The 26,043-nt window shown below is 64.1% G+C and overlaps 1 protein-coding gene across 4 annotated transcripts in view; it reads left to right on the top strand.

Annotated features, from left to right (window-relative positions):
- Window positions 1-5,860: 5,860 nt before the first annotated feature.
- CCDC33 (coiled-coil domain containing 33) overlaps window positions 5,861-26,043 on the top strand; it is a 64,085-nt gene continuing 43,902 nt past the window's right edge. For all 4 annotated transcript variants that reach the window (XM_070054689.1, XM_070054687.1, XM_070054688.1 and 1 more), the window contains exons 1-5: window positions 5,861-6,273; window positions 8,514-8,677; window positions 19,176-19,309; window positions 23,495-23,604; window positions 24,811-24,942. In XM_070054689.1, coding sequence (XP_069910790.1) covers window positions 6,253-6,273; window positions 8,514-8,677; window positions 19,176-19,309; window positions 23,495-23,604; window positions 24,811-24,942 — 561 coding nt within the window. In that variant the 5' untranslated portion in view covers window positions 5,861-6,252. The remainder of the gene's footprint in view (window positions 6,274-8,513; window positions 8,678-19,175; window positions 19,310-23,494; window positions 23,605-24,810; window positions 24,943-26,043) is intronic.

Here is a 26,043-nt window from a genome sequence, read left to right as displayed (position 1 = left end):
CTCCTGTCACCTCTTGGTGCCCCCCGGCACCCCAGGGCCCTTCCGTGTCCAGCACAAGGGGTGTTTGTCACACGGGGCAGGGTGGGGGTGGAGTGCGGGCCATCCAGTGCTCAGAGGGGGTGGGGGCAAGAAGATGCAGGCCAAACTCCGGGCCTGGGGGCACTCTGGAACCATGGCCGTGGGGGGCTCAGGCCATCCCGGAGGACTCTAGGGGACTCTTTGAAGGCTAAGCAGCGTGCACAGAGGGGTTCGGACGGGCAGAGGGACCACGGGGCCCCCATGCCTTCCAGGTGCGCCCCTGTCTCCCCAGTCTCAAGTGCTTGATGGAGAAACTCCAGGCTGGAAATCCCCGGGGGTGAGATTTCTGGAAACAGGAACCTGCAGCCAAGCGGGGGGATCCCTGCCCCCGGCCCCGCTTCCTCCCACGCGGCTGAAGCCCAGGCCGGGTTCCAGGTGGCGGAGGCGGAGGAGGGGCGAGCGCCGGCCTTCCCGGCATCTACCTCCACCAGACAATGGCAGTTTTGTTCCGTGGAAACCGTTGTGTTTCCCAGGAGTCTTTTAAATGGTGCTCTCAAGGTTTTTTTCTTTTAATTCCTTCCATTTAAAACACCTTTTTTTTTCCTCCCCCCATGCCCTGGAGGAGAAAAAAAAAAAAAAAGGAAAAAAGCAGCCGCTAGAGAAGCATCGCCTTGCTGCGCACCTGGCCCCCAGCCCCTGGGCCCTGACTGCGGACGGACCAGGCACCACGGGCTGGGGCTTTGGTTAAAGACAAGTGGAGGGGAACGCAGAGCTGCTCCCAGCTGCCAGGGGCTGGCCCAGCGTCCCCTCTGCCCTCGGCGCCCACGTGCGGGGTCTCTGCCCAGCAGCGCTGCCCGGCTGTCCCTGGACCCTGCAGATATTGCTTCCACCTCCCCGAGAGCCCCCCCGGGCCTGGATTTCCTTCACTGTATTCGGGGCGGGGTGGGGGGGAGTTGGACCCCTTCACCTGGGTGCCAGTCCCCGGCTCCCCTTGCCTCCTGCAGCCTCCCTCTGCCTTCTCTCCTGGGGTGGGGGTCGGAGGAGGGGTGAGAGCAGGCTGGGCCAGGCTGGTGCACGCGTGTCCGGCCCTGGGGTCCCTGGGTGCCCCTCCTCCTTGCCCCAGCTCCTCAAACGCCAAGCCCACAGCTCCTCCTCGCAAATGAGACCGTTTTATGTGCTTTAGAAAAACACCGCAATTGTTCCCTCAATTACCCTGGAGCAGATTGAATATATTAATCTCTCTCTTAACTGGCGTTAGGGACTCGGCGGCCGCCCCTCCCCCCAGCACGTGGCCCAGCGGCTCCCAGCCCCCTCCTGGGCCCGGGGGCGCGCGGGATGGCGCGCTCCCGCAGGACGGCGCGCGGCACACAGGCGCGCGGCGCGCGTGCGCGCACGGCCGCCCCACCTCTCTCGCCTTTGTCCGGGACTGTGGGCGTCGCTGGCGGGGAGGGAGCGCAGGGGCGGCCCGGAGCGAGGCGGGAGGGACGGGGCGGCGCCCCGCTCAGCTCCAGTGACAATCGCCTGCAGCTTAAACACGCTCTGCCCCAGGCAGCTGAGCCCCGCTAAAAGCTACCTGAGGTTTCCCTTTGTAGCTCGATTTTCTTTTACTTCTGGAGAACAAAGGCACTGTCAAGGCGTTCCAGCGCTGTCACCCAGGCGGGGAGGGGTGCGGTCTGTCACCAGGACTGGCAGAGGGCTGAGGCTGAGCCTGGCGCTGGGGAGTAGTGGGGGAGGCACTTCCAGCCTAAGTCAGGGAGAGGGACCAGGCTAAAGGCACCACCCCAGCCCTGGCTCGCCTCCTCCCAGCACTTTCCACCCCGGGGGTCCTGGGCGGGCCTCGGGTGGGTCCTCACGATTGGTTAGCTCGAGATTCTGCCAGCTCTGGGAGAGGCAGGTGCGCTGGGGTCAGGCTCCGGGATGCGCCTTTGGCTCTGGTATTTATCTGGCGATTGTCCCACCTGGTGCAGGTTACAGCCCCCCCTCGGCTTCCACCTCCGCGTCGGTAAAAGGGGGCAGCGGGGCGTGGTCAGCCGTGCCCAGCAGGAGGAGCTGGCCGGGTACCTGCGTGCTGCTCCCGAGCCCATCTGGGCACCTGGAAGGCAAGGTGGCTCCTTCTTGCCAGCCAGTGCTCCAGGGGGCGCCACTGGGACCCCGTGTCTCACTGTCAGGCGGGGGAGGCCCACGGCCCGGGTGCTGGTCTGGGATGAGGCTTCGGAGCAGACTGCAGTGAGGGAACACACCAGATGGTCCCCCCACCCTCCAGCCCCCCTCCGGGGCGGGGCTGCCAGCTCACACCTCCTGGAGGCTGTGTGTGTGCGTGTGTGTGTGTGCGTGCGCACACTCATGTGGGAAGCCACCTGCCAGCCCTGGCCCACCCCAGTGAGCAGCCGGTGGGCTCCAGGACAGGGACCCTTGGGTCATGGGGAAGTAAGGGGCAGAAGGCTCAGTGTTGGTGACTCTTTCTGGCCCTTTCACCCCCGGAAGGTGGGTGTGCCCCTAACTCCTGAGTGTAGCCACCCCCATGCACACTCAGACACACAGGATACACATGGGCGTGAGTGTGCACAGACCTGCCTGGCACACAGATTCTGACAGTCCCTGGGAGGGGCCTGCCCCTGGGGGTCAGCCCGGCCACCCAGCCTGGGCCTGCAGAGTGCGGGGGTCAGCCTCTGGGACTGACAGCCTGCCCTGGGCTCCAGTGCTGCCACGTGCCGTGGCATCTAGTGGCCTTCATTCATTCATCAACTCACTCTCCCCCAGCAGCAGACAGAGCTGGGGAGCTGCCAGGCTGGGCAGAGACAGAGGAAGCGGGAGGAGCCGGAGCGCAAGCTGGGTGGTCCATGGTCCAGGCTGCCCGGGGAGACAGCGCTGGCCAGCAGTCGCGGTCTGTGGGTCGGTGGGAAGTCATTGGGTTAGAGCGAGCCTGGTTTCCCAGCTGCACAGGAAGCAAGTCACTTAGGTCCTGAGCCTCGGGTTGGGGTGTGCGGGGGAATTCTGCCAGGCCCCCAGGGTCTTCGAGTGGGGGGCGCGTTAGCCGAGTGTGGAGGGAGGGAGGTGACAGGAATGGGGGGATGGCAGGGTTGCCATGGGAGCCGGAGGAGGAGGAGCCACCTCCAGGGGTTGTCCCTCAGATTGCACCTGATGGCCGCAGAGCCCCCATCCCCACCCCCGGGCGTGGCCTCGGTCAGTGGCCTTGAGAGTGTGTCTATGGCCAGCAGGCCCTGACTTGCCAGTGACAGGGCCCAGGATGGCCTCAGGGCTCCGCCCGCTGTGGGTTTCAGTCCCTCTGAGTCAGTGACCAGCACCTGGGGTGGGCTGACCCCCCGCCTCCTGTCCCAGGGAGACCTGCACCGGGCCAGCTGACATCAGCGGGGGCTTCCCCCGGCCGGGCCAAGCAGAGCTCTTCCTGTGGCCCTGAGCTCCCCAGCACCCCCACCCCCGACAGATCACTCCCCACCGAGTAGAGCCCGCAAAGCCCTGGGAGGGGGGCCAGTTCCCGGTTCCTCTCAGAGCACTGCCAGGGGTCCTGGGGACCGCCCCCAACCCCAGCCCTGGCTCCAGGCCACTATGGCTCCCCGGGCCCCTTCCCTCTCCGGGATCCGGGGCCAGCTCCACGTGGCATGAATACCGCAAATGGGGTTTCCTGGCCTCCCTGAGGCAGGGGCCAGGGGCTGCGCTCCCTGGTAGAGTCGCAGGCCGGGTGGCCCAGGGGTGGCCGGCACTGACCTGGGCGAGATCCAGGCCAACAGGGGCTGAACAGGCCAGGTCCTGAACTGGAGACCCCAGGGGCCTGTCTTGTGGGGGGTGGGCTCAGGGCAGCCTCTCTTAGCCTCAGCTCCCCACCTGGCCCTCAGGCAAGGGCAGCGCTGAGACCAAGAACCCAGGCCCTGCAAGCGCCCAGAAGCCCTGTCTGAAACTTGTGTCTCCCGATGCCAGTTCTGCCTCAGTTTTCTCATCTTTGAAACGGGTACGGCAGCGGTACCCACTTCACTCGTAGTTGTGAGGACTGGGTTAGCTGAGGCTGGCGTGGGAGGAGGGTGGGACAGCAGACGGGAAGGCCCTCCGGAGGCTGCAGAGGCCACCGCCCACTGGGGTGGAGCCTGGGTGTGAGGGGGGGGAGGGGGAGGAGACGGGGCCGGGCGCTCCTTCCTGGATCTGTGGGTTGGGAGAATCAAGGTAGAGAGGCACGCGTTTGCTGGAAACTGCCCCTGCCCTGGGAGTGGACACAGCACCCAGCCCCAGCCGGGCCCCTCCTCATGGAAGGCAGCTGGGTGGGGAGGGGGCTTCATCGCTTCCCCCGTACCCAGCTCCTTGTTAACGAGTTATTGATTTTTTTGAGACAAATGCCCTGAAGCCAGGCCGCATCTTTAGCCAGGTGATTTATGTCTTGACAGTAGGACCTGGGCCTCCCCAAGCCAGACGCGGAGAGGAATTCTGCACCTGCTGCGTGCACAGGTGTCCGTGGTGCGGCCAACTCCAAGAGCCCGCGCCCTCGGCAGCCAGCCCCAGGCCCCCATCGCCAAGACTGGGGCCGTGGGGGCTCCCTGTCGGTGTGAACTGTGGTGAACAGGACAGTGGGCTCATACGGGGCGCCCACCACAGGTGGTGTCCTGCACGGCGGGGAGTCTGCTAGAAGGACCCTGCCCCCAAATGCTCACCTGTCCTGCAGAGCCAGGGTTGAGCCCAGTCTGCTGGATTCTACGCCATCAGCATTTGTTTTGTTTTGTTTTTTGTTTTTTGCCTACTTGGTGGTACCAGGCCGTCCTGGGCAGGACCAGCACAGAGCATGCCCTGTGCAAAATGCAGACGCTCACGCATTTAGGCCAAGAGCCACTCGCCAAGCTCACAGAGGTCACCCCTGTACAGGAACCCCGGGGAGGTCAGAGGGCAGCCCCCCAGAGGTTCCAGGATCCCACCACGGCCCTGAAATGACAGCTGGCGTCCAAGGGGCTTGGCTGGATGTCACCGGCCCACCCCAGATGCCCCGTGTCTGCACCCGCTAACAGGGGCCCACCCAGCAGAGCCTCCAGGCTGTGCCACCTTGCTGTCCTTGCCGCCAGCATCGGGGCTGCGCCGTCTCAGAGCTTGGCGGCTTTCACCTCTGGGCTTGGCCCAGCTTGCGGGGGGTGGAGCAGGGGAGGAAGGAGAGAGACACAGCCCCTTTCCCTCAAGTGAAAGCAAAAGGCAGTGAGGCTCAGTGGTCACAGGCTGGAGCCAGCAGGCCTGGACGCAGAAGCCCGGCCCTGCCACTCCCAAGTGGGTGACCCTGGCGAGTGTTTGTCCCCCGAACACGTGCGTCCTCGAGGGAGGGGGCATAGACTTGAGGATGAGCTGAGGCCGTACAGCAGGGGCGGGGAGGTGACCGGAGGCGCTCAGGTCCAGGCGCGGGGCTCCTGGCAGAAGGCAGAGGCGTTCCTGGTCAGGGGGCCCTGAGGGAGGGGACTGCGTGGGCAGCGGGCGGGCGAGGGGGCAGCACTCACTGCCTACAGGGTGTGAACTCCCACACAGGGGGGAGGGGCTGGGGAGAGGGCTCAGCAGACTCTGTGCTGGTTGCCGCGGCCAGGGCTGGTGGCAGCAAAGCTGTGAGCGCGTGCCAAGGGTGAGACTGTCGGTGCCAAGTGCAGCGCCTGCCCCCGCGTGGTCTCACGGGGCCCTCACGGCAGCCTCGAATCCCTGCTGCACAGGACCATGGCCGAAGCTGTGAGACCACTCAGATTTGCCCGCGCTGCTGAGCCAGCACCCGTAGCTTCCGGCTTCTGAGCCCACCCCCTGCACCTGCGGAGGGGCATGTGTGACTTGGCCCTGGCCTGTGACATCACACAGCGTTGCCCAGGTGACCTGGCCGGGTCTCTTCCAGGTCTGGGCAGAGAGAGGGCCTCCCCTTTCATCACCTTCCTGAGGGCGCCTGGAGTCGAGTGCCCGGCTGGGGACCCTTGCCCAGCTGGCCATGGCCCACATCCCCCAAGTCGCCCCCACCTCCACCCCCTCTCGCTCCTGAGAAAGCTCTGGACCCCTGCCCCCAACCTGCGCCCCACCCCTGCCCCGTGCTCAGATCCAGGACTGGTATCTGGCACCCCTGTGAGCGCAGGGACGCCCAGCACCACTTGCCACCCCCAAAGACACCAAGGCTGCAGGGCCAGCTGTCCAGGCAGGACGGACGCCTGGTCACTCACAGCACCAGGGACCCTTCCCCAGGGTTGTTGACCAAAGCTGGATGCCCCTGCCCCCGAGGCGATGGGACTGAAGAAGAAAAAGGTAAGGTGGGGGTGCACGGTGTGTGCACAGCACACTGCCCCTCGCATGCAGCCCCTCGTTCTGACGACTCCCGAGCCTGCGCACCAACGTCCCTTCTCACAGCCTCAGCTTTCGCATCTGTGAAATGGGGCCCCAGAGGGTCTCTGTGGTGCCTCCAGGGTGGGTGTCCTAGCACCATGGGCCAGTGGATACCTGGCTACCACTGCCCACACTGCTGGTTGCTGGGGTCACACGGGCTCAGAGAGCCCCCTGAGATGGGGCCTCCCCCGGGTCCCTCCCTGGCAGGGCTGGCTGCCAGGCTCCAGGCTCCTGCCCCAGGCTCCTAGCTCCTGCCCTGGGCCCTTGGAGAGAAGGAGCTGTGCTGTGCTCACTGCTGTGTCCCCAGCGCCTTGCACACAGCAGGTGCTTAATGAACCCTGTGGCCGAGCGCAGGTCTAACATCCAGAATCTCGGGTGGGACCAAGTCCTCCGCGTTGCCGAGCCTGGGACAGCAGCGTCATGTCCGCGTGGCAGCAGGCGGGGCTGAGGGCTCTGAGCACCTAGGGACACCCCCTCTGCACTTGGGCTCTCCCGGGGGGGCCAGAGCCCCCTGTGGCACCTACATTCACAACCCTGGATTCCGACGCCTCTGGTTCCGGGCTGCCGTGCCCAGAGCAGGCCCCCCCAGGCACCCTAAGCTGTCGGCTGGGGCCCCCTCCCCACCAAGCTGGGTTCAGGGATGCAGAGCGTGGCCTCGAGTGTGATTCGTGGTTCCGGGGAACACATTTGACAGCGGCCGGAACTCCCTAGGAGCTTCCTAATGTGTAGCGAGGGTTACATCTTCCTGCCTTTTTTTAAAGATTTATTTTGTTTATTTGAGAGGCAGAGGCAGAGAGAGAGCTCTTCCATGTACTCATTCCCCCGAAGGACTACAACACGGGCTGGGCCAGGTCAGAGTCAGGAGCCGGGAACTGGACCTGTGTCTCCCACGCGTGTGGCGGGGACCCAACTGCCTGGGTCAGCACCTGCCACCTTCTCACTAGCAAGGAGCTGGGTTGGAGCCAGAGCAGCCGGGACGCGGTCGAAGGTGGCGGCCTTCCCCGCGCTGCGCCGGGCTCCAGCTGCACCCTGCCGCTCCCCGGCCGGTCCTGACCCACACCTTTTAATGGTGATGTTCGCGGAGCTCAGGACCCCCTGAGGACTGGGGACATTGGTCTTTTTGTAGACAGGGCGCCTATTTGCCCCCACGTGTCTTTTCTCTGCATTGTGGTGAATTGCAGCCATTCTAGAAATTTCTGGGGAATTTCAAATGTAATCCCACCCCTCAGACTGCCCTTGATGGTCTCCTGCTTTGAGTCCCTTTAAAAAAAAAGAATTTATTTATTTGAAATGCAAAGTTACAGAGAGAGAGAGAGAGAGAGATTCCGTCTACTGGATCACCCCCCAATGCCCACATCAGAACTGGGCTGACCTGAAGCCAGGAGCCAGGAGCTTCCTCTGCGTCTCCCACGTGGGTGCAGGGGCCTGGGCACCCCGGGCCGTCTTCTTTTACTTTCCTGGGCACGTTAACAGGGAGTTGGATCGGAAGTGGAGCAGCCGGGACTCAAACCTGCACCCCTGTGGGATGCTGGCGTGGCAGGCAGCAGCTTACCCCGCTATGCCACAGTGCTGGCCACACAGGCCACTGCTCTGGCTGCCGCCAGCCCTCCCGAAGATCACAGCTCCGAGGCCTCCATGAGGCGGACCCCAGGATGGGCCCCAACTGCAAACAGGTGTTCCAGGTCCCGCTCCGCTGCGGCGGGCCCTGCTGTATGCTTGGGGGCGGGGATTTTGTCTCTCTGAGTGCCCCACCCCCAGCTATAAAGGGGCTTTACCTGGGCATCAAAGCTCCCGGCAAGAGGCAGGCACCTGGTTAAAACGCCACTTGGGAACGCCCACATCCCATCTGGCTCCACTTCTGATTCCGGCTTTTTGCGTGTCTGCTGTGTGCGATCCAGCATGGGGGTGGCCGACGTTTGTAAACTGTGAAGTGCTGTGCACAGGAGGGACCTGGCGGGACGGGTGGGCAGAGCTGAGCGCATGGGAGAGACTGACCGGCCGCTTGATGTGGCGCGTGGTGTGGGACCGGGGAGAGAACGGGGATCGGAGGTGACAGCCGTGCCGCCCCAGAGCAGGTGGAGGAAGAGCGAGGGAACTGGCAGCTTATAGGGGACAGAGGGACAGAGCGGAGGGGGGGCCACTCAATGCTGCTGTCCCCGCAGGTTGCCGAGGGCCCAAAGGAGCCCCTGGACGTCGCCCTGAGCACGGAGCCCACCGCCAGCCACCTGGCTCCCCTCAATAAGGAGGTGGTCGCAGTCACCATCCACGGGGCCACCCACCTGCCTGCCTGCGGGGACGGCTCCGAGCCCTGGCCCTACGTGGTGGTGTAAGTGACCGGGGAGTGGGGGCGGGTGCTGTCGCAGCCGTGAGAACCCAGGGCTGGAGCTGACACGGATGGGGGGTGAATCCCACGTGGCAGTGCCAGGGCGCCCCTGCTGTGTGGGGACTGCTGGCCAGGGCTGGCGTGGGGACAGCCGCTCCTGGGGCACGGCCACAGCGCCGCCTCGGGCTGGGCTCTGTCCAGGGTGAGGGTCCAAGGGGGGGGAATCCGAGGTCTCCTGCTCCTGGGCACCCCCAGCCCACTGTGGCCAGCCCTGGGGAGGGGCCCTGGCCCACACCTGGTCATTCCCGCCTCGGACTCTGGGCCTTTGCCAGCCCGCCAGCCGCCGTGGGCAGGTGCTGTTGTCTGCAGGGGTGCCCGAGGCCCGCCACGAGGTGTCCACCATCCCCTCCAGGGGCTTCTGCCAAGCCTCCCCACGGACGCTAAACATTGGCTCCACGTCTCCCCAGCAGCACTGGAGGGGACCCCTCTAAGCAGCCGGAAGGCACTGAGCCAGCTGTAGCCGCCCCCCAGCCCCCGCTCCTGGTGCTGGCATTGTTGAGTTTCCTCATTTAGTGTCTTGCAAACGCTGGTCATATTTCCTTAGGTCTCTGTGTGTATGTGTGTGTGTGTGTGTGTGTGTGTCTGCACCAGCCCTCTCACCAGCACTGGCCAAAATCCCATCTTCAAGGCACCTCCTCCTCCTCCAGGCAGCCACCAGGATTGAGCTAGCTCCCCCTCCCCTGGAGCCCAGCAGCCTGGTGACACGGATCTGAAACATTCTATAGAACCAGGGTTACGGTTAGCTCAGGTCTGCTGCATGTCTGCGATAGTGCACCCAACGTAGCTGTGGGGGCCCAGGACTGACCAAGAGGCCGACACCCCCCCCCACCCCCCACAGGGACACCAACAGGTTACCCAAGCCCCACTCCCAGCCTCCCCTCCCCCAGCAGGCCGCTCGCCTTCTCCCCCCACTCATTTCCATAAACCAATTATCGCAGATCATCTGGGGAGATTGAGACCCTGCCTGTCACCAATCCCGCCAGGGCAGTGGGGCGGGGCAGGGCGCTCCGGGGGCACCTCCAAACAGTCAACACCACCCCGTTGCCATGGGAACGCACCACTGGAGCCCGGATGACCCGTGCTGGGCCAGAGCTCCGAGAGCTGAGAGCTGGGTTCACCCTGTGGCTGCAGCCTTGGGAAACAGGCAGGGCTGGGTTCCTGGCCCCCCAGCAGAGCCGCCACCAGCTCCACGCGGTGCTAATGAGATGCAAATGAGAAGAGAGGGCTGCAGAGCCTGAAGGCCCAGTGCCAGCCCCCAGCCCCAGGCAGGAACCCCAGATACAGCAGCCACGCTGGCTAGAAGGTGGTGCTCACAGGCCCCGCACCCTGGGCGTGAGAAAGCCGCCGTAGTGTGCAGGCTCGTCGGATCCACTGCTTTGAAGACCTATTGATCTCGAGGCTTTTAAGCCAGATTTGTTTAGAAACACTTAAATGAAGCGGTTGCTTCCAGCGTTCGTAGAAAGACGGTGTCACTTGACCTCACTGGTCCTTGGGAAATGCAGATGGAAGCCTTAAGGAGATGTTGGGAGGGTGATGCTGGACAGCACAGAGAACGGGGAGCCCTCGTTCGGGGAGGGGGGGCTGTGGGTCAGTGCAGCCATCAGCACGGTGTGGGGGTCTCCAAGAGCGAAGGGTGGGGGGACCTCAGCATCCAGCTGTCCAGCTTCCAGACATGCGTCCAGAGGAAGCGGACGTGGCGTGTGTGGGTTCCGTGTAGCTGAACGGACAGGGCAGACGCAGCGTGGGGGCAGGTGCACGCTGGAGTATTACTCAGTCCTGCAAAAGAAAGGCTGCCCTCCGTGCAGCAGGGGTGAGCCGGGAAGACGCGAGATGGGCCAGACAGAGGTGTCCGCTTGGGTGGGAACTTGGGCTTCTGTTTTCCGTGCTGCCAGCCCCCTCCCAGGCAGGTTGCCTTGGGCATTGTGAGGTCCGCTGTCCATGGGGCACCTCTGTCGACCCTTCCTCTGCTGTGGCCACACCCAGTTCCCAGGGCAGGCCTGCTCCCTTCCATCCCAGCCCCTGCCCATGCCCTGCCCCAGCCCGCAGGGGCTCCGGGCTGGGGGGCGGGCTTTGATCCCTTTGGCTCATCCTCATGTCCCTGTTTAGGGATGCAAGACACTGGCAGGAAGTGGTTGCCAGACGAGCCCAGCTTGTGACGTGACTTTGGGGAAGCTGGCTCCTCTTGGCACCTGCCCCCCGGCTCCCTCCTCCATTGCTGGCCCAGCGATTGGGGGTTGTTCTTGGCGTGCCCTGAAGACCCGTCAGAAGAAAGCCCGAGGGCTGTCCATGGAAGGAGGCCAGGCTGGGACCAGGGGGACTCCAAGACTGGCCGGCTGCCCGAGCCCCTGTGTGTCAGCCCGCTGAGCCTCCGAGTTGCCCCAGCCACAGGTTGGTGCAGGCCTGCCTGGCCGGCTTGTGCTCCAACCCAGCAATCAGTCCCAGTGAGAGCCCTGGCCGTGCTGCTGCGGGCAGACCTCCCACCCAGGTTGGCAGGACCAAGCGCCCCGGCCCCACAGTCGGGGCCAGGGGCCAGTCGGGTCGGGCAGAGCGCCCAGCACTTGTCTCCCAGCCTGGCACAGACAGATCCGCCCGTCAGAGTGTAGCAGGAGCCCCAGTGGGCAGGAGGAGGCACGGGGTGGGGGCAACCAGTCATGCAGGAGATGGCCTGGGAGGTCCCGGCCCTGGCCACATGGCAGGGGTTGCCAGGGTTGGCAGCTGCTTCGCTGGCCACCTGCTGGCCCGAGCTAATGAGCAGGGATGGAGCCAGTACAGGGAGGGGAAGGCACTGCTCCTTCTGCGCAGGGGCAGGCGTGGCTGGCGCTGGGGCCCGGGCTTGGAGGCCCCGAGGGGGCCAGACCTGGGCCAGCCAGAGTCACACTCAGATTCCTGACCTTCTCGCATAAAGCCTACGAGCCCCGAGCCTGGCCCCAGACTGAGGCTGACCTTGGTCACAGAGGCACGGTGAAGGCAGGACAGTTCCGGGGAGTCCTGGCCGGAGTGGAGGTGCCAGTGTGTGTGCTTCGTGTACCCGGGGCCTTCCAAAACAGGTCGGGGAAAATGCCTATTCCATGACAAAACAGGGCACCGCAGTCAGCTCATCTCTCCACTTTGCACAGACGTGCTGTGCCCATCTTACAGAAGGGATGCTTGAGGCTTTGCACATCTCTGTGAATTGTCACCAGCTCCAGCCCCTCCCTGCCTGCCTGGCTTGGACAGGGACTACAGGCACTGGAACCCAGGTTTCTACCCAGAAGAGTCCTCGCCACTCTGGACTCCCTCCACTCCCTGTCCAAATCCGGGCCTTTGGCCAAGGGCCCCAGGGAGCAAGAATCCGGGTGGAGCGGGTGGAGGCCCGGCATGACTCACCGGGGACCTTGGGTTTGCCCCAGCAGCCGGGAGGTTGGCCTCAGCGTGGTGACTGTGGCCGAGTGAGAGCTGGGAACATGGCAGCCCCATTTGCTGCTTTCCGCCCCTCCGGGATGCACTGGCGGTGTTCTCCATGCATGCTGGCTCCCCGGGGACAGCCCAGGCCAGGCTGCGTTCTCCCACAGGGCCCCCAAGGAGGCCAGGCCCAGAGGGTGCACGGCCGGCAGGGGCCACATCACTGCCCAGGAGGCGGACTGCACTCCCGTCTGCCTGATGGCTCCTTCTCCCCCAGCAGGATTCGGGCGGGGGTAGGGAGGGAGCCAAGGTTGGGAGCAGGCCCTGGGTGGGGCCTGGGAGTCCATGGTCTCCATCCCTCCCCTCCTGCAGGGCCGCTGCCCGTGGCCTGGTTTCCTGGCCACACCTGCTCTGGATGACGCTGGTCGCCCTGGGGCCCAGAGCCTCAGGGTTTTTGTCTGGTGAGAACAGCCCTGTGTCTCAGAGCCATAAACACAGCTGGCGTCGGCAGTTAGGGTGGGGCTGGGCTGGAGACAGCCTCCTGCCACACTGAAGCCCTGAGGATTCTTTCCAGATGTTTCTCCGGGTCCCTGGGGCATCTCCTCGTCTAGGCCCCAGAGCACAAGCCCTCCCCCAGGAGCCCTGAGCGGCGGCCGAGAGGGACGCTGAGGGAGGCAGGGGTCCCCGCTGTCCTGGGCACCTGCTGAGCCCACACTCATTCTTGCACAGGGCTCCTCTTCCCTCCCGGGCACGGTGAGCAGCCTGGAGGCGTGGTCCTCTCTCCAGGCCTGTGCCGGCCTCCCCCAGCCCTGCCCGGCCCGGTGAACTTCCAGCTCGGCACCTCCCGTGGCCCAGCACCTCCTGGGAGGGAAGGGGGGTGCCCCGGCCCCGCCACGCCAGGAAAGCCCAGCAGGGACATCGAACGCAGTGTGTTCAGGGCACAACCAGTGGACGGCTCCGCGGCTGGGCGGGACGGGTCCACAGCGGCCTCCAGCCCTCTCCCGCTGACTTCCGGAGTGGAGGAAGGCCGGCCAGAGTTGCCTGCTCCCCGGGGGTCCAGTGCGGGTAAAGCCCCTCCTGAGCCCCCAGCACAGGTGGGACTTCGCCCCTGCGCCCAGCCTCGCTGGCGGGTTCTCCTGCCCGGGCAGTGCAGGTCCCCTGAGTACCGGCAGCAGGAGCTGGGCCCAGAGACGTCCAGGGTAGGAGCCACAGAGTCCATAGCAGGGGAGCAGGAACCAGGGACTCAAACCCTCAGCCGCGAGCGTAGATGGGGAGGACCCTGGGGGCCGTGGGTTCTCTTCATACAGAGAGGCAGGGGCAGAGGCAGCTGGCCCTGGTGCAGGGAGGGCCTGTGGGGTGGCCCCCTGACCCGCCCCTCACTGTCTGGATCCCAGGTGGCTCTGTGTACAGGCCAGGCACTTGGTGCTGGAGGAGCAGGCCTAGGGGCCAGCCCAGGACTGGGGCTGGGGACTCTCGCAGGGCAGTCCCCTGTGGGCAGTAGGATCAGACTCTGGGGCCCCAGGCTGGGATGGAGCGGTCAGGACCAAGGCCTTGGGGGAGCCCAGGCCCCACAGCTGGGCTCTGCTTTCCCTGTGTGGACACAACTTGGAATCTGCAGAGCTGTGTCCAGGGCCAGCACGAGCAGGGGCCAGTGGTTGGTTCTGGGGCGGGGACAGCACGCGGCAGGCCCCGGACGTGTGCAGGGTAGAACCAACGGCCGCCTCCCAGCAGGCCCCACCCACTGTCCGTGACCGTGCCCACGCTGAGGCCCAGGTTCCCGGCACAGGACCCCACACCCGGGCAGGTCCGAGCACATGGCCTGAACTCCACCAAGAGAGGCCAGGAGTCAGACAGCGGAGGCAGTCAGACAGCAGAGGCAGTCAGATGGCAGAGGCAGGCTGGCATGGTCCCCTTCTGCCCAGCCCACATTCCCGCTATGCCCAGGCTGCCCGTGTGAGAAAGGGGGAGTTCAGAAGAGTGGACATTCACAGTGACCGGCCCATCAGGAGGGTCCCCAGTCACCACAGGACCCCCCAAAACTGTCTCATCCACGCTGTCCCTTCCGTCTTCAGCTATGGTGTGGACTGACAGGTGGACACCCTCCTCTGCCCTGATACTGCTCCCAGGGACCCCCGCAGCTGTGCCTCGGGGCAGACTCCAGCGTGGGCCTCCAGGGGCTGGCAGACGGGGCAGGCTGCAGCCTCTGGCAGATAAGAGCCCTGGAGAGCCACAGCAGAGGGGGAGGCTCCACCATGCTCCAGGCACCAGGGCTCTGGCCTGAGGTTGCACACCCTGGGGCTCGGTGGAAATGCAGCCCTGCCTTGCCCACCGTGGGTGGTGATGAGGGGCGTGTGTTGTCATGGAGGTGCCCCAGATGAGTGGGAGGGGGTACTGGGGAGGGGGAGTGGCAGTCTTGCTTTCTTTACAGATTTATTTATGTATTTGAAAAGCAGAGAGATGGGGCGGGGGGAATCTTCCATCCACTGGTTCACTCCACAAGCGGCCACAACAGTCATGGTTGGGCCAGGCTCAAGCCAGGAGCCAGGAACTCCATCCGGGTCTCCTACGTGGGTGCAGGGGCCCAAGCACTTGGGCCGTCCTCTGCTGCTTTCCCAGGCGCATCAGCAGGGAGCTGTATAGGAAGTGGAGCAGCCGGGACTCGAACCAGGGGCAGCTTAACCCCCGACACACACCCGGGCCACCATGCTGGCTGGGCAGTGGGTCGGGGCCGACAAGTCTTTTGCCTTTACCACAGCTCCCTGGAATCCCAGAGTTCCTTAGAACGTGGGTTTTCCTTTGCAGGGGCCGAGCCCAGCAGAGGGGGCCAGGTGGGCACAACTTGGAATCTGCAGAGCAGGGGGCAGTGGTTGGTTTTGGGGCAGGGACAGCGTGCAGCAGACAGCTCATCAGAGGCCAGTGAATACGCGGGCCCGGGCTCGGGAGCCCACCACTCGGCCTGGAACAACCACAGAGTTTGTGCCTCCGGTGGCAGCCCCTGGGAGCTCTCGGGACCAGCTGCCCACCTTCTGCAGCGTGGACTGGGTGAGGCAGGGGTGGGGGGGGCTGCCTCTCCCTACCTCCCCAGCCCCACTCTGTGCCTGCCCAGTAACCCTAGGGCAGCAAGGCTGAGGGCTTTCCCAGGGGCCCAGGGGGACACTGCACATGGGCTCAGAGAGAAGCCACCCAGAGGAAGCCTAGCCAGGGAGGGCCACAGACTCGCCTCTACGCCCCCAAGTCACGCTCCCAACCCAGATCCTGTGTGCGGGCCACAGCGCCTCCCGCTGGCCAAGCCTCAGCTCCATCCTCCTGTTGGGAGGGTCCTGTGCACCTGTGTGAGCCCCACCCGCTCCGGTCCAGCCCAGGCAGGCTCTGACGGCTCGACCACCGTGACAGCCTGGGCTGCTGGATTGAGAGGCCACTGTGTGTCCTCCCGGGGGTGGACAGAGGCCTGTGGGGAGGAGAGGGTTGCTGGGTGCAAGTGGCAGGTAGAAGGAGATTGCCACCTGCTTTCTGGGGCAGGACGCCTGGCCTGAGGACTCTGACCCCATGCCCCCAGCTTCCCTCTCCGTCTTCCCAGGTGAGCCAGCAACAGGGAACCTCTTGTCCACCACCTGTGCTCCTCCTCATGCACGCCTGACCACCTCCTTACCCAGGGGCTTCTGGAAATAGCACCTGGGCACCGGGACCCCAAGCAGCCAAACAGATGCGCCCCCCTACCCACACACACCAGTGGCTGCACGAGTCAGGCCCCGCCTCCTGGGCGGAGCTGTGTCCTTGCTGCTTTGAGAGGAGTGGGAGGTGGCTCAGGGCAGCCACGCGAAGGCTGGCAGATGGCTGGTGGCATGCAGACCCCTCTGGGGCAGCCGGTATGTCTGCTGGAGCAGGGTGGGGGTGGCACAGAGTGCCCCCTGTCTCTATCCCGTCCTGTGCTCTCCCACTGCCCACCTGTATCCACCAGGCAGCCCCTGGGCGCAGCGCATTTTCCCTTGGCCATGACCTTGCAGAGGAGAGCAAAGTCCCTCCGCCTCCCTCCCACTTACAGCTGCCCTGGAGACAGCCCCAGGGACACTGGGCTTGGGCTCGGAGTGGGTCCAAGACACACATGCGCCCCTGCAGTGTCTGAGGTGGGGCCTGGGCTGGGAGGATCCCGTGTCCTGTGGTGTGGGGCCCAGGCCTGCTGCGTCCCCACCCCAAGGCCATCTGGACGGAGTCAGAGGCCTTGGACAGCAGGTGCCACCCTTGGCTCCCCCCGCCTGAGGGCTCTGGGGGCAGGGACGCAGGGGACTCAGACCTTGCCAAGGAACCACAGGGGAGGCCTGGGGGGTGGAGCGAGTGGGGGGGGGCAGATCTGGGCTCTGACTCACTCCGCCGCGTGCCCAGCTTGCTATGACGAGCTGGTGCCCTTCTTGTTCTTCAGCTACTAGAATAGCGTCAGGGCCCAGGGGAGGCAGCTGTACCAGGAAAAGCCATTACCTGACAAGCCTCCCCCTGCTAAAAGCCTCCCCTCCCCCTGGGCTCCCTCTGCACTCACGCAGCCCTGAGGAACCTGGGGTGTGTGTGCTGGGGGCGGGGGACACCGGCTTAACTCCTTCCAGCCTGAGGGACGCCGGGCCGGCTCCCGCTCCAGCGGGTCAGGTGGGCTCTTTGGACCCTGCCTGTCGGCCTGGCCCACCCCTTTCCGCCTGGAACTCTCGCTGGGGGTGGAGGGGTTGGGAGGAGAGAGGCTGGCTGGCCCGAATCCTGCCTGAGACTCACGCCCTTGCTCTGCGCTCCCCGGGGAGTCTGGGAGCAGTGGGCTGTGACACTGGGGTGTGGGGAGCAACCCGGACTAGACTAAGTTACTGGAATTAAGACTTATTCTATGCATCTGCTCTCCCACAATATGGCGCTGGGAGAGGAGGAAACAGCTTCTACGCAGCTGCCTCCAGTTCAACCAATAAACTGTAGGACCTGCTCCTGATTGGAGGAGAGCAGCGTACTCGGCGTGTGGGTAGCAGAGTTGGGATTGGCGGAAGAGGACTATAAAGGAGGAGAGAGACAACATGCACCAGGAACATCTAAGGGGAACATCTAAGAGGAACACCTGTGCAGCCCCCGAGAGAGCCGGCTGGCAGTGTGCTGCTCCCCTGCGGAAGTGGGGAATGTGGCCAGGGGGAACCGCCCTTCCACGGAGGTGGAAGGGACAGTAGCCAACCCGGGAAGAACCAGCAGCAAACCCGGGGAGGGCCGAGAAGATGAAAGAACAGCGCAGGGTCCTGTGTCGTTCCTCCACGAAGACGGGGAGCGACACTGGGGCACAGCGGCCCGTCTTGCTCCCTGCCTCTCTCCCTGCCTGTACCTCCCTGCTGCCACCGTGCTGGTCCCCCAGGAAGAGCTGGGAGCAGAGCGCCAGCCCTGGGCAGAGGTTCTGAGGGCTCAGGTCAGGGTCGGGGGATGGCTGTGGGGAGGGAGAACCAGGGCCCGGGGAGCTCAGATCCTGCAGGAAGGGAGCTGTGGGGGGCAGGGGTGGCCCCAGCACTCCTGGGGGGGACTCAGACTCTGGTGAGGGGGAGGACCCCCTTCTCAGCCCAGAACCCCCCCAGCTCCTTCCCCCTGCCCTTGGTGATGCCAGGCTGTCTGACAAACCCCGAAGAAGCCTCCTTGCTGGGCGCCGTCCACACTGTCCTCCCAGCATCCCTGAGCACCCTCTGCCAGGAGGCCTCGCATCTCAGGGAGGGGCGGGCACCCTGCCAGGCTCCATCCGGGCTGGACACTCGCTGTGGTGGGACTCCCAGGCCTGGGCTCTCCTCCAGGACTCCATACCTTGGCCAGAGCAGCCAGAGACCCCAACGATGGACCCCATTTTGGGGTCACAATGGGGAGAAACCAGGCTAGGAGTAAGGAAAAGGCAGACCTCCCCTGCCACGGGGCAGAAGTGAGGGGTGAGGCTTGTATGTGAGTCATTTAAGGCGACAGTTACTGAGCACGGGTGGCACTTGGCGATGTGATGGGCGCTGTACCTAAGAACTCACTCCCTCCCCTCCGGTACAACCCTGCAGCCTGGGCACACCTTGCCCAAGGTCACACAGCCAGCCTGGGGGAGAGCCAGGATCTGCAGCCCACTGGTCTGACAGCAAGATCCCTGTGGCTCTCACTGTGCCACCCTGCCTCTCCATGGGAGCAGAACAGGAGTCCTCAGTGGACCCCGGAGCTGGGGGCTAGGGCCCTCCGACCCCCTGCCATAAGGGCAGGGCTGCGGTGAGTGGGTACAAGGAGCTGGCCCCAGTGTCACTTCTGTGAGACGAACAGAGGTGGTAGTGAGGGTCGGGTGTCCCAGAGGTCCTCCTGAAGGGGAGAGGGACAAGCTGGGCTGGCCAGGGCCACAGGTGGGCGGCGCCGAGGCCTGGGGCAGACTGTTCCCCCACCCCCGGGCCTGCCCCGCACTCCCTCTGGGGCCTTCAGGAGTGATGAGAGGCTCCTGGGGTGCTGTTCCTGTGCCTCCTCCCAGCCCAGGGGTGTGAGCGGGGGTGCAGCTCCCGGGGCCCAAGTCCCTCCGCTGAGTCCTCACGCCACAGTGCAGTGGCTGGAGCAGCGGCACCGCTCACAGCTCCGGTCCCAGGTGCCCCGTGCCGGGCTCTGGGGGCCCAGCCTGGCATCCTGTACCCAGCAGACGCTGCTCTGCACAGCAGCTGTGTGCTCGCTGAGGGGGCGGAGCTGGGGGCTGGGCCAGAAGCCTTGGGGAAAGGGGGGCACTGCCCCGGCCCCTTGCCGGGAGGCCTCCTCCCTCTGGACAGATCCCACAAGAGGTACCAGAGGGGGTCCACCCCCAGGCTCCTGCAGGTGCCCTCCGCAGCCAGGGGCAGGCAGGCGCACGGCCGAGGGGTCCACCCCTGAGCTCTGGTGCCCTGGACTGGGAGAGGCCTCAGCGGACAGTGGGCTGCGACCCCCTGAGCACCCGTGCGTGAGAGGCGGCTCCCCAAGTCCCCTCTCACTGCTGTTCACCGGCAGTTGACTCGGCGCGGAGCGCCCCGCGGCCGGCAGGACGCTTCCTCCGACTCACCCTGGCTCGCCCCTCTCCCAGGAAAACCACATCCGAGGAAGCCAAGGAGCAGAGCTCCCACGCAGTCACCTCCGTGACCCCGGAGCCCACCCGAGCCCCGATCTGGGGGGACACGGTGACAGTGGAGATCGAAGCGGAGGATGCTGGGCGCGAAGGTGAGCCTGGGGGGCCCGAGTGGGTGTGTGCACGCATGCGCATGTGAGGGCCATGATCACAGACCCCGCGGCTAAGGCGGAAGCCATCCGCTCTCACCCCCAGCTGGGTGCTACCTGAACGCCTCCTTGGGCGCAGTACAAAGCACTTAAAGAAAAGACATCATAACACGTCACGCCTCATCTCCCCGCCCGGCCTGCTCGGAAAATGAGTTGTTCCAGATAAATGAATCCTCGGGGTGACGCGCGCTTACCTTTTTTATGACCATGGTTATTATTTCCACGGCTGCTATTGGCGCGCCTCCCGCTGAAAGCGCCGTTCCAGCTCCCCAGCCCGTCCCTCTCACGGCTCCCCGGGGTCACCGCCTCCGAGGGGCACCGCGGCCTCCCAGGGCTGGGAAGAGAGCACCCAGGGCCAGCTCTGCACCCCTCTGCGGTACCCATGCAGTTCGGTTTTGTTGTTGTTGTTGTTGTTTGACAGGCAGAGTGGACAGTGAGAGAGAGAGACAGAGAGAAAGGTCTTCCTTTGCTGTTGGTTCACCCTCCAATGGCCGCTGGGGCCGGCGCGCTGCGGCCGGCGCACCGCGCTGATCCGAAGCCAGGAGCCAGGTGCTTCTCCTGGTCTCCCATGGGGTGCAGGGCCCGAGCACTTGGGCCATCCTCCACTGCACTCCCTGGCCACAGCAGAGAGCTGGCCTGGAAGAGGGGCAACCGGGACAGAATCCGGCGCCCCGACCGGGACTAGAACCCGGTGTGCCGGCGCCACTAGGCGGAGGATTAGCCTAGTGAGCCGCAGCGCCGGCTCAGGTTTTGCTTTTTATTATTTTTTTTTAATATTTATTTATCTGAAAGAGTCACGGAGAGAGACCGAGGTCTTGCATCCCCTGGTTCACTCCTGCAGATGACTGCAACTGCCAGGGCTGGGCCAGGTTGAAGCTGGGAGCCAGGAGCTTCATCCAGGTCTCCCACGTGGGTGCAGGAGTCCAAGTCCCTGGCCATCTTCTGCTGCTTGCCCAGGGTGCTGGGTCGGAAGGGGAGCAGCTGGGACTGAACCAGCCCCCATATGGAATGCTGTGGCTTTACACGCTGAGCCACAGCTTTGGTGTTCTGGGAATTTTCCGGATCCTTGCCGGTTCCTCCTCGGGAGTCAGACGGAGCCGCAGGTCCCTGGGCACACACACGCCTGTGCACACGTGTGGGCTCCACACCATGGGCCTGTCTGCCATCCACTCTCAGGCGGAACTTAGGCTGGGTACTTGACGGGGTGATGATGGCTGATGCCAGCGGGAACCAGCAGTGCCCAGCGATGTCTCTGTGCTCAGCTGGTGAGAGAGAACCTGGGGCTCGCTCCCCGCAGGTGGTCTCCAGACCAGGGCAGGCTTCCCCGGTCCCCAAGAAACCCTGCCAGGGACTGCAAGAGTCAGCAGGTGGGGAGAGGGCCGTCAGGAGGGAGGAGCCTGCCTAGAAAGGGAAGGGGCAAGTTCTAGGTCAAGTGGAAAAGACTCTTTGCCTTTAAAGGAACAGGTGGAGCAGTCGGGATGGTTTGAGAAGGCGCAGAATGGAGGGCAGCTGACCCAGGCGCTCACGCTGGTGCACGTGTCTGTGGCAACTGCCTGCTGGCTCCTGTATGTGTGTGTGTGTGCGTGTGTGTGTGTGTGTGAGCATGTGCAGTGTCAGGGCTGTCGGCACCTGTGTGTGTGTGGACAGCAGTGAGAGCGTGAGTATGTGTTGGTGAGTGACCCAGCCTGGGCCCAGCACATCCGGGTGTGAGGAGGTCAGCAATGCATATGCAGCAGGGAGGGGACAGGACTGGCTGTGGGAGGGACAGGAGGGCGAGGAGGCCACAGGGGCAGGCCGGGAGCCCTGGCAGGCGCCTCTCAGCAGATGGGGGCGGCTGCCTGCCTGTTGGAACCTGCTTGGAAGCGGTTGCTGTGGTGACGTCTGCGGGTGGGAGAGATGGGGGCCGGGCCAAGAAGGGGGAAGAGTAGGAGGGAGCTCGAGGATGTGTTAATGAAAATCGAGGGGGAGTTGCAGCCCCCGGGGTCAGGCGGGCAGCAGAGACAGCCTGTCAGCGGCACAGAGGGCACGGCAGGGGGCTGGCCAGGCACAGTGTCCACAGTGGAAGCTGATGAAGCGAGCTTGCCACAGGGAGACAGGCACAGGGCGGCAGACCTGCTGGCTGCCCACACGCAGCTCCAGAGGACGGGTGGGGGCTGCAGGGCCCCCCTCTCCTGCTTGGCCTCAGCCAATGCTGGCTGGATTTGGAGACTCAGGGTCCATGGCAACTGGGTGTGGGGGCTGCACCGCCACAGCTCCTGCTGCGGCTCCATCTGGCTGAGTTATCTGAGGTCTGTCTGGGGTTGGGTGAGCCACAGGTGGACCCCAGGAGGGCCCCAGTGACTGCCATAGGACAGCTAGCACAAAATTCATAGCCTGAAAAACACACACACTCCTCCATCAACCGTCCTGGGAGAGGGCTGAGGTCTTTTTCTTTTTAGGATTTTATTTATTTATTTGAAAGGCAGAGTAACAGAGTTGGAGAGACAGAAAGAGGTCTTCCATCTGCTGGTGCACTCCCCAGATGGCCACAACAGTCAGGGCCATCCCCAGATGGCCGAAGCCAGGAGCCAGGAGCTCCACCTGGGTCTCGCAAGGGGTGCAGGGGCCCAAGCACTTGGGCCGCCTTCCGCTGCTTTCCCAGGCACTGGAGCCATCACTCAGATTCCCTGCACGACAACCCCAGTCCCGGGCTCTTTTCCTTTTTTACAACATTAACATTTTAAAGAGCAAGAGCAGGAAGCCCAGAAAGGTTGTGACTCACTGAAGGCCCCGCGGCAGGCTGGTGTCTGGGAGCAGCCGCGTCTGCTGGCTGCGCAACCCTCACCCGACCCGTTTTCCCCAATCAGTCTCCAGACCGGCTGTGCCGTCTCCTTCCTGTGAGTGTGGGTCCAGGTGGCCAGCTCCTGAGAGAGCCTAGCAAGTGCCTTGCCCTCTGTGGGGTCTGTGTGCGTGGGAGGAGACAGAGGGAACGCTGGGTAGCAAGACCCTCAGCTGCCTCTCCTTCTGTTGTATCTGTGCCGGCCCAGCCCCACGCCACCCTGCCTGCTCAGCTGCCTCACCGGCGCTGTCCCTGGTACTGAAACTTCCTGCTCTCGGAAGACAGAGAGCCTCACCCTCCTCTCCTTCCTTCCAGACTCCCTGGATCTCCCTTTGCCTTCGCCCCTCCTCCCTCCGCCTCATTCCTCCTCCACCCTGCTCTTCCTTTCCTCCCCCTCCCTCTCCTTCCTCCTCTGATCACAGATTTCCGGAACGGTGTGCCAAGTGCAGCCTCCCCCATCACCCACTTCCTAGCTGCATGGAGTTGAGCAAGCTACACCAGAGCACTTCAGAAGTGCACAGAAACAGGCTTGAAAGATAAGTCTAGGGGCTGGTGCTGTGGCACAGCAGGTTAAACTACCCATGTGGATGCCAGTTCGAGTCCCGGCTGCTCCACTTCCAACCCAGCTCCCTGCTAATGCACCTGGGAAAGCAGCAGAAGATGGCCCGAGTGCATCTCCATGTGGGAGACCCAGAAAAAGCTCCTGGCTCCTGGCTTCAGTCTGGCCAAGCTCTGGCCATTGTGACCATTTGGGGAGTGAACCAGCAGATGAAAGATCTCTCTCTGTCTGTCTGTCTGTCTCTCTCCTCTCTCTGCGTGTAACTCTTTCAAATAAATAAATCCTTAAAATCAGTTTATTTGGGGGCCAAAGCCTTCAAAAAGTTAGTGGAAATGCATGTAATGAAAATAATAGTGCTGGGTTTTTTTGTGCCCCCAAATATATTTTGTTTCCATTTTCCATGAAATGTTGATGTCCCCTATTTCCATGAAATCACAAAGAACTCATTATATATGTGGATCACTTCTGTTTCCTAATGCACACTGAATTTGGTGTAAACTATGTTTTAGAAATCTGAGAGAGGGGCGCCCTGGGGCCTGGGCTCACTGCTGTGTGCATCCACTCTGGGCTGGGCGTTCCCGGGCCATAGGAGGGAATTGCTCTTTGGGTCCTACCTGCACCTGGCATGGAGCCTTGCCCCACCACGGGGGCTCAGACAGGGTGGGGCTGTGGGCATGCGCCTGGCCACGCTGAGAGGGAGGGCGGTGCGCTGGGCCCTGCCCTGACCCCGGGATCGTCTGATTCCCTCCAGATGTGGTCCTCAAGGTGGTGGACAAAAAGAAGAAGGAGGAGCTTGTGTCCTGCACAGTCCCCATCAAGTACCTGCGTGTCTTCCACCCCTACCACTTCGAGCTGGTGATGGTGAGTTGCCCGGGGCCATGGAGCAAAGCGGGCGGGGCAGCCCACACCCACCCCACAGCATGACTACTCCACAGCTCCTGGCAGGCAGACAGGGAGATGTCCCAAGCCTGTGGAAGCCCCAGGTTCAGCTCTGTAACAGCCCTGTGTATGTGACACAGTGACCGCATTAAATGCACACATTGATGATGGGGAATGACCTCTGTGCAGAGCACCCTCTGTGTCCTGGGCGCCGGGGCTGACCCTCAAGGTGGAGCTGGTTTTGCACCTGTGGGCCTGGGATGCGGGTTTTGCTGAGGGCGAGCTGCCTCCCAGGCCACTTCTTCTTGTGCCCACGCTGCCGGGGCAGGAGGGGAAGGCTCAAGGGGGCTGGAGCATGTCTAGGGGTCAAACACTCGCAGCATGCGCCCTTCTAGTGGGTATGCACCTGCAGTAGTAGGAGCCTCAGGGCCCCTCAGCAGTCCCTGGCAGGGACGCCCAGCCCAGCCCCCCTGCCCGCTGCTGTCCCAGTGCTCAGACTAAAAGCAGCCACTGTGTCCTGGGCCCTGGCCAGAGATGAACAGGAGCCTCCTTTCCCCTCCCCTGGGGTTTGGAAGGGAGAGCAGTGTGGGGCCAGAATGAGGCTTCCTACCCCAGGCCTGTTGCTCAGAGAGGACGCCAGGCCATAGGAAGCTCCTAAACCCGTACCCCACGCCCTCCAGCACAGGCGAGCTGCTCAGACTCACCTCCCGGCTCAGCTGGTGCGGTGACGTCCATGCCTGGTGCACAGGAGGTGGTGGGTCCCGGTTGGCTGTCCTCCTCCTGCCCCCTCCAGGCCTTGGCCCCCGACTCTCCCCAGCCCCGTGGTCTTCTTCTCCCATAGGCCTTGGGATGGGGGTTCCAGGCCAGGCAGGGGAGCAAAGGCCCCGAGACACAAGTGACGCCTCCCGGGGGAGCCAGCACTTGAGCTGCAGCTCTAGGCCCGTTATCACGTCTTTACCATGAGAGCAGGCAGGAGGGGACCCTTGTGAAGGCGTTGAAATATTCACGTGGAAAGGGGGAGGATTTATGTTATCGATCCCCTAGAAGGGCGCACAGGGACCATGAGCTTTCATTATGAGCTCGAGGCCCAGAGGAGCAATGCCGAGTGGTTGTCTGTGAGGGGCTGGATTTACGGCCAGGGCCTGCCCCTCGGCCACTCTCCTCCTCCTGTGTCCTCCCTGTGTCCAGCCCGTTGAGTCCAGGAAAGGCAGTGAAAGGAAAAGCATCGAAGCCGCGGCCAGCGCCCACCTGTACGCCACGGTCATTCGCAAGGGCAGCTGCATCCCCCGCTACATCGGCTGCACCCACACGGCGCTGGAGGTACCAGCACCGGGCTCTCAGGGGCGGCGGGCCTGGGCGGAGGGCCTGGGGAAGGACTCAGCAAGGGAAAAGCAGCCGGGCAGAGATGCCCTGGCCTCTCCCGGCCTCGCCGACTGCGGAAGTCGGAGGAAGGAGGCTTGGCCCAGGTTCTGCCCCTCGCACACCGTCCCTGGGCTGCGGGAGCCTGCCATGGCCCCACGTCCCTGGCTCTTCCCTCTGCCCCGCCCCTCTTTCTGGGGTAGTGACCCCAGCCCTGGCCTCCCCGGCGCTGTGCTGGCGAGTGGGGCAGGAGTGCACTTTTTTCTTTGCCCGTCACTTCCACTAGCCAGGCTCCAGCCTGGGCCTGTCCACCCTCCCAAGCTGTTGATTGGTTGAGACAGGCACGGCCTAGGCCATGTGTGACAGAGGCACATCCGGCTGTGGCCTGGGTTCCATCAGGATGGGAGTCCCAGACCCTGGCTCTCGCTTCCCTCACTGCCCCGTGGCCCATCTGTGCTCCCAGCCCTGGCACTGTGAGCCCAGAAGGGCAAGGGCTTCAGACCCAGCTCACAGCTGGGGACGCTGAGGCCCAAGGGGGTGTGGTGGACACGTCAGCTCGGGTCCGCCCTGCACGAGCTCCCCACCACATGCCCCCTTCTCATCTGTCTCGTCCTTTGCACCCAACAAGGCAGCAGCTTGGCTCCGCAGGCAGGGGGCTGCACCCCGGGTAGATCCACCCCAGTCCTCTGACTTCCTGTCTGTGACCTGGGCAGGACTTCCTGCTCCCAGCCTCAGGTAGGGGGCACAGCAGGAGGCCTTGCTCCCGATGCCCACAAGGTCGCTGTCTCGGCCACACCTGGCCACGGTCAGCACAGAGCAGGTGCAGTCAGCCCACACGAGTGAGGGCCCCCGAGCCGCTGTGTGCAGTGAACTGGCAACCAGCTGAGAGGGAACCCTGGCCGAGGGGGGAAGGGCAAAACCCCACACCTGGACCTCCCCCTCCCTCAGAAGGTCACAGAGGACCACAGAGGCAGCAGTCCAACCCCTCAGGGTCCAGCTGAGAAACTGAGGCCCAGAGTGGACCCAGAGCGAGGCAAGAACCAAGCAGGGCAGGGGGCAGGC

Source organism: Oryctolagus cuniculus, chromosome 12 (genome assembly GCF_964237555.1).
Source record: "Oryctolagus cuniculus chromosome 12, mOryCun1.1, whole genome shotgun sequence".
Lineage (NCBI taxonomy): Eukaryota > Metazoa > Chordata > Mammalia > Lagomorpha > Leporidae > Oryctolagus > Oryctolagus cuniculus.
The sequence above is the reverse complement of the archived record's forward strand: the minus strand, read 5'-3'. Positions and strand labels throughout refer to the sequence as shown.